At 34.6% G+C, this 6,789-nt stretch overlaps 1 protein-coding gene across 1 annotated transcript; it reads left to right on the plus strand.

The window, feature by feature from the left end:
* Positions 1–4,244: 4,244 nt before the first annotated feature.
* LOC133803251 (thioredoxin-like protein HCF164, chloroplastic) lies at positions 4,245–6,488 on the plus strand. Its single transcript, XM_062241220.1, has 4 exons — positions 4,245–4,472; positions 4,914–5,135; positions 5,791–5,894; positions 6,044–6,488. Exons 1-4 carry the CDS (start codon positions 4,305–4,307, stop codon positions 6,324–6,326), a joined length of 777 nt encoding a protein of 258 aa, XP_062097204.1. The 5' UTR covers positions 4,245–4,304; the 3' UTR covers positions 6,327–6,488.
* The last annotated feature ends 301 nt before the right edge of the window (positions 6,489–6,789 follow it).

Raw genomic sequence — 6,789 nt, forward strand, 5'->3', positions numbered from 1 at the left:
AACCGAGCTCCAGTAATGCTCGGCCTCGAAAAATTCTCTCCTCGGCTGCGAGGTAGAGGGTTCCCCCATCAGTGAGAACTGAAGATCACCTAGTTTGAAGGCGATTGTCACTTTAAGCGCAGGATTGAGAGGGATCGGTCTAGGCTCGGTGTCTGGATCTGGATGAAGGGCGACCCTTAGTCTTTTCCTTTTCCCTTCTTCGACTTCATCTATCTTACGTCGGAAGTGGTCTCGAGTGTCCTCTTGCTCATGTCTCAGTTCGTGCTCCCGAATTAAGCGTTGGTTGCGAGTGAATGGAGATTCCGGGCTCGAAGCTACTGGTGAGTAAGGAATTGCGAGCTTTGACCCCCACCACTTTCCCGAATTTTGCGGCATCTAACAAGAAAGAAAAAGGGTGACGGCCAAGCGAGCAAGAGATAAATAGTACCTAAGCTCGAATGATCGAGACTACAAGACAAGCTTGACCCAAAGGAAGAGACCAATCCAGAGCGTGTATTCCACCGAAAGGAAGGGAGGTGGATCAGTTATGAGAAGTCCCAAAATATTAGGGAAAAAAGGTGGCAGTTGTCTAAAAGGTGATATTTTTGGGAATCGTGCATTCCTTAAAAAACCCTTATTTTGTACCCGATATCTTGGTGTGCAAGATATGGTTTCTAAAATTTGAAAACCCAGGAAAGGAACCATTTTTGGACCTTCTTTCACAGAAACTGGGTTTGAGCCTAATGTCTATCAGTCGAAGCACCCTAATCCTAGTGCACTAAACTAGTATAAATCCTAGCACTCACGGTGTAACAGAGGCAAAAGCATACAAAAAAAAAGCGTACATGTATGATGTAAAGAAGCCATAAACCGAAAACTTACACAGTGTGATCGGTGGAAACATAGAAATAGATGATTGAATGAGCGGTTGCAAGTGCGATCTCACTGAATCAAAAAGTCCAACCGTGCTTTGTCTTCTCGGCTTGGAGAGCATGCAAGAACTAGGAAAAGAAGTGTCTGGTTTTTTCTCTCTAAGAAGTTGAACGTGAAGAAAAAATGGAGAAGACGAAAGGGGATATATTTATAGACCCTCAGGGATTGTAAAAGTTGAATTAATCTGAGCCATTGGCCAGATTTCGTATCAGATCCGACGGCTAGGGACAAATGACATGATGGTACCATAAAGCTGGCAGGCAAACGATCATGGGCAGAGTTTCAAGGCACTCGAGTACCTTGAGTAAGCAATACCCAATTGACGCGTGTCCATACTCGAGTGTGTGACGGAACGGTTCCCGAAGGAAGTAGTTCAAAAGTTTCCTTCTCATAGGATTCGAACTAATACTTTTGAGGGGGCAAAATGTTACACCCAGATTTCGAGACCCCCGAGATTGTGATCTCGAAAGCTGGACTTGTCAATTGTGAGCTCGAAATATCTGAAACACATATGCATGACTCAGGTGTCGAACCCTCGAATCAAGACGGCAACCTCGAAGACATTTTTTAACCTCGAAGTTCTTTCTGAGCTCGAAAGAACTTGGCATCAAGATATACCCAATGTCGGGTGTCTGCGGATCAAGTAGCCCGAGCTTGGCATAAGTATAAGCTCGGAGTGTGACAGCCTCAGTGGTATTTACCCGCTCCGAGCTTGTCTTGGGGAGAGGTGCCTAGCTCATAACTTATCTATAGGCCTGGACTGGCATGATGCTGATTGTCGACCTCGAAGGACTTAGTGGGTCATCTGATGAGACGCAATCCATGCATTTAAAATATATTTATTGTTGTAACATCCCGACATTAAAGGGACATTAACAAGTCTGTTAAATGCCCCCTGGTCTTCAGGGGACGTTTCCTTGTATATGGGAGTTACATAATTTAATATCATTATTTTCATTAATAAATAGGAGTATCTTCCTTAAATATGTGGGCACGAACTCTGAGAACCCTCTATAAATAGATAGGTCATGAACATTTGTAGGGCCAGATCTTTGAGATCTTGAGAGAATTTTTGGAGAATTCATCCCTGAAGGATTTCCAGAAATTTCTAAAGTCTTAATAAAATTGACTCGTGGACTAAGCAGAGTTAACTGCTGAACCACGTAAAATTCTGGTTGTTTTACTGTATTATTCATCTGCGCCATAATTCCTATTGTTTATTTGCTCTACGTTTTAAGTTGACGAAAAACGGCGTCAACATATTTAAAAATAATAAAACCATATATTTAATAACTTAAATAAAATTTAATTAAATTTAAACTTAATATTACATTAAACATATAATATATAATCTTTTGTTGTCATTGCCAAATTCAAAAACTAGAACAAAAATAAATAAATGAATTAAAATAGAATATTTTTAAGATATTTTATGATAATTTAAATAATTAAATCATATTTATTTGAAAATAATAAATGCATACATATCATTTTTTTATCTTATAAATTTGTGTGATAGTTTATTTTTTATCAAGTGATTGAAACTCTTTTTCTTCATCAAATTCACCAAAGGACATTGTGATATACATTAGAAACTAAAAATAGTTGATGCATGTTGTTACACCCAGATTTCGAGATAAGAGGTTATGACCCTGAAAACTGGGCTTGTCAAGTGTGAGCACGAAATGTATGAAAACACCGTATGGTCCAGCCGTAAAATCTCTTAAGTAAAACAACATTGTCTTTAGATAAGACAGTCCGAGCTTGGGAAGTGCAAGCTCGGGTGTAATTGCTTCGACAGTATCTATCTACTCCGAGCATGTCTTGAAGTTGGGTGACAAGTTCGTAATGGTTCCGTAAGTCTTGACAGTCACAATGCCGATTGCTGATCTCGAAGACCTGATGAGTCACCTGGGATAGCCTACTACGTGTGAATATATTTATTATTGTGTAATCCCAATATTTAAGGGATACCATTTAATCTGTTATCTGTTCCTGACTTTTATGGGGCTTTCCATGTATATAGGAGATATTGCATTTAATATCATTATTTCAATTGATATGCAGAATATCTTCCCGAAATATGTGGGAATGAACTCTGTAACCTTCCCTATAAATAGAGGAGGAATAACCACTTGTACTTCTAATTTCTTGGGAAAGAGCTCTGAGTAATTCATCTTTGAAGAATTTCCAGAAAACTCAAAGTCTTAATAATATAGATTCGTGGACTAAGCAGAATTAACTGCTGAACCACGTAAAAAACCTTCTTATCTTCCTCTTTAAATTCATTCGCTCCATTTTTCATTTGCTTAATTACTCTACTGTTTAAGTTGACGAAAAACGGCGTCAACACATGTATACTACTATTTACACTATTACTTTTTTTTTGTTATTATTATTAATTTCTTTTTAAATATTATTGCATTTTATATATATGTCATATAGCCATGTAAATATATATCTATGTCCACGTTGTGTTTAAATGTCATATATGTAGACATTATTAATATAAATATTTATATATACTATAGAACTATAATTCGTTCTATTATATATATTTAAAAATAATAATGAATCAGTTTTTATTAAAATTACAGACAATGTTTACAATTTTAAAACTAAGCAAACATTCATTTTATGTTGTTTCTACCTAGTAATATACTATATACAAGCAACCTGCAATGCACATTTACTTAATTTTATTTATATAATTTATTAAATTTGTATTATTGTCATATAAATAAATAATTATATATAAATAAATAATTATATATAAAATAATGACATAAACATATTATGAAAAGTTACACCAAAATAATGCTTATATTTTTTTTAAATATTTATATAATATAATAACATTTTTAATGATAATTTAAAAAAAAAATTTAAGATTATGTATTATATATTATTATAATGTTATTTTATAATATTTAAATTTATATTAATATACGTATTAAATATATAGTCTTATATTAAATATTATTATTATAATAATATTTTAATTTATATTAATATAATTCATAAAAAAATAAGATTATATATTATTATCATAATAATATTTTATAATATTTAAATTTATATTAATATAGTTATTAAATATATAGTTTTGTATTATATATTATTATAATAGTAATATTTTATAATATTTGAATTTATATTAATATAATTAATAAATATCTATTTTTAAAAATATATTCTCATAAATATTTAAAATATTCAATTAAAATTAACAAAAATAATATGTGGAAATAAAAAATTTATATTATATACATACTTATAAAGATCGAGCAAAACAAATAAATAATAAAATAAGTCATGCGAAGATAACATATTATTAATATCTGTTTTTTTAATTAGCAGAAAACTGAAAAAACTGAATTGAAGAAGCTCTAATGGCTCGTGTGGCTGCGAATCCAATTGCTTTTCATAGATTCCAACCATGCTTTCCAACTTCTCAATCCCTTAAAACCTCTCTTCATTGCCAAACCAAGATTCGCAAACGACAAATCGTTTCGTGTCAAACGACCCCTAAACCCACTGAACCTGAACCCTCCTCTGCGGTAAGTGGTATCTCTTCCTTTCCCTGTTCTTGCAAGATTTTGGGCTTTATTTTTTCTGGTATTGAGCCACTTAGCTTGAATTTCGGTATTTGCACTCTTGATGACAGAAAATGGAGTTTATGATTGTACGCTTTACAAAAATTTTGGTATTTACCTTAGGGGCATTGATTCTGTTTGTAGAAATGTCTTATATTATGGTGTTATGGTATGTTATGCAGCATGCCCATGTAGTATTATGTTAGAAATTTTGAAGTTGTTGAATCTATATGATCAATATTAGTTTGTCCCCAAAATTGGCTTTTTTATTTCTTGATGCATTTTGGCGTTTGGAATTTTTTTTTCTCTTATTCGAATTGATTTGTTTTACTTGTGTTTACTAGATGGCTGATAGTTTAGTTTTACCAATTATATTAAACAGTTAAAGCTATTATCTTTGTTCAGGACAAGTTGCCTGTTGAGCCTGCCTCAGTGAGCAATGAGAGCAGTAGCCAAGCTACGAGTTCTTCACAAGGCTCCGGCTTCCCGGAATTTCCAAGCAAAGGTCTCAACAAACAAATAGCAGTAGTTTCTACTCTTGCAGCTGTGGGACTTTTCTTATCAGGAAGGCTGGATTTTGGTGTTTCTTTGAAGGACATAGCAGCTGCTGCATTACCTTATGAAGAGGTTTGTCAAATAAGCTATATAATTATAACCTCTCTCATTTTAGTTCTGTTGCTAGCTACTCATGGAGTACGGGTTTAGTAGGTAGGCCGGTGTGAAGAGCTCAATGGAAAGGCTTTTTTTTAAGATGTGGTGGACTTGTTTGTATGGCATATCTATCTTAATGAGTTTAGACAGTATAATTTAGTACTATGTAGTAAAATGAATAAAATTCAGAACTTGTTGATTGGAATTTTAGGTTCTTAATTGGCATTATCATCGTCCATGCCATATTCCCCATAGTCTTCCTAGTATAATTTAGTACTATGTAGTAAAATGAATAAAATTCAGAACTTGTTGATTGGAATTTTAGGTTCTTAATTGGCATTATCATCGTCCATGCCATATTCCCCATAGTCTTCCTAGTCTTATTTGCACAAAATATAAGGACTCTGTAAGTCATCCTTTTATGCATTTCTTACAGAAGCATGGTTTTCAGTTCCATATAGCAGCAATGCTTTTTGTTGGTTTATCATCTATCATAACCTATCACGCATTTGTAGATTTCGTTTCGTTCTGTTATTTCTCTCGTAATGCATCAGCTAAAGTGTTTTCTGGTGTACTGTGGCATACTGTCAAATAATTATGTAATGGATAGATCTTTTGGCTGTTTTCTTAGGCTCTTTCAAATGGGAAGCCCACTGTTGTGGAGTTCTATGCAGACTGGTGTGAAGTATGTCGTGAATTAGCACCCGATGTTTACAAAGTTGAGCAACAGTACAAGTAATGTTTCATGTTGTAGCTTGCTATTTATTATCAATGCAATTCTAAACTTTTCTTTTTAGGTAAAGTATTCGTGTGCAGGGCCATTGATTATTGTTTCCTGTTCTACTATTAATTCTCCCTTTTCTTATGTAACGGTTTCTTATCAGGGATCGTGTGAACTTTGTTGTGCTCAATGTTGACAACACAAAGTGGGAACAAGAGCTTGACGAGTTTGGTGTTGAGGGTATACCACACTTTTCATTCCTTGACAAAGAAGGAAATGAAGAAGGCAATGTAGTGGGCAGGCTTCCACAAAAGTACCTGCTTGAAAATGTGGAAGCCCTTGCTCGAGGAGAAGCCTCAGTGCCCCATGCCCGAGTAGTTGGACAGTATTCAAGTGCTGAAGCCAGAAAGGTTCACCAAGTTGTTGATCCCAGAAGCCATGGATAGATCTTACCTTTTGCATTGTAAAGGAACATTCATCTGGGTGCCTGTGGAATTAGCTCTATAAAGGTACTCTACCCAACAAACCTGTATTATACTGAATCATGTATCTAAAACTAAGCAATATTTTCTGACTAAATTCAATTATACTTATACGAGTTCATTGAATATCCATTCTTGAAGTAATTTGATAGTTATTTTCCTAGTGTAAGTTTATGGCTTGAATGCCACGTGTAAAGGCAACCTTGAGAAACAAGGTTGTCAAAGCTAGTTGAAAAAGCATCCTGCTCAAGAAGCAGGCTGCTAGCTTTGCAAGTTGCTTGCTTACTTGTGATCTTCTAGAAGCTTGCTCTTTGCACGCTGGTTTGCTTGGTGCCCAAGGCCACCTGCTTGTTTGCCCAAGGTGCCCATATAACTTGCTGCCCAAGTTCAATTCATCTATAAATATATTAGTACTAGGCTCTAATAA

The sequence above is a fragment of the Humulus lupulus genome, chromosome X (genome assembly GCF_963169125.1).
Source record: "Humulus lupulus chromosome X, drHumLupu1.1, whole genome shotgun sequence".
Lineage (NCBI taxonomy): Eukaryota > Viridiplantae > Streptophyta > Magnoliopsida > Rosales > Cannabaceae > Humulus > Humulus lupulus.

What these genes read in the sequence shown, in the direction of transcription:
- LOC133803251 (XM_062241220.1), top strand. Translation starts at nt 4,305, where the DNA reads ATGGCTCGTGTGGCTGCGAATCCAATTGCTTTTCATAGATTCCAACCA. An exon ending in CTGCATTACCTTATGAAGAG is followed by an intron (nt 5,136 to 5,790) that starts GTTTGTCAAATA and finishes CTGTTTTCTTAG; the next exon opens with GCTCTTTCAAATGGGAAGCC. An exon ending in AAAGTTGAGCAACAGTACAA is followed by an intron (nt 5,895 to 6,043) that starts GTAATGTTTCAT and finishes GTTTCTTATCAG; the next exon opens with GGATCGTGTGAACTTTGTTG.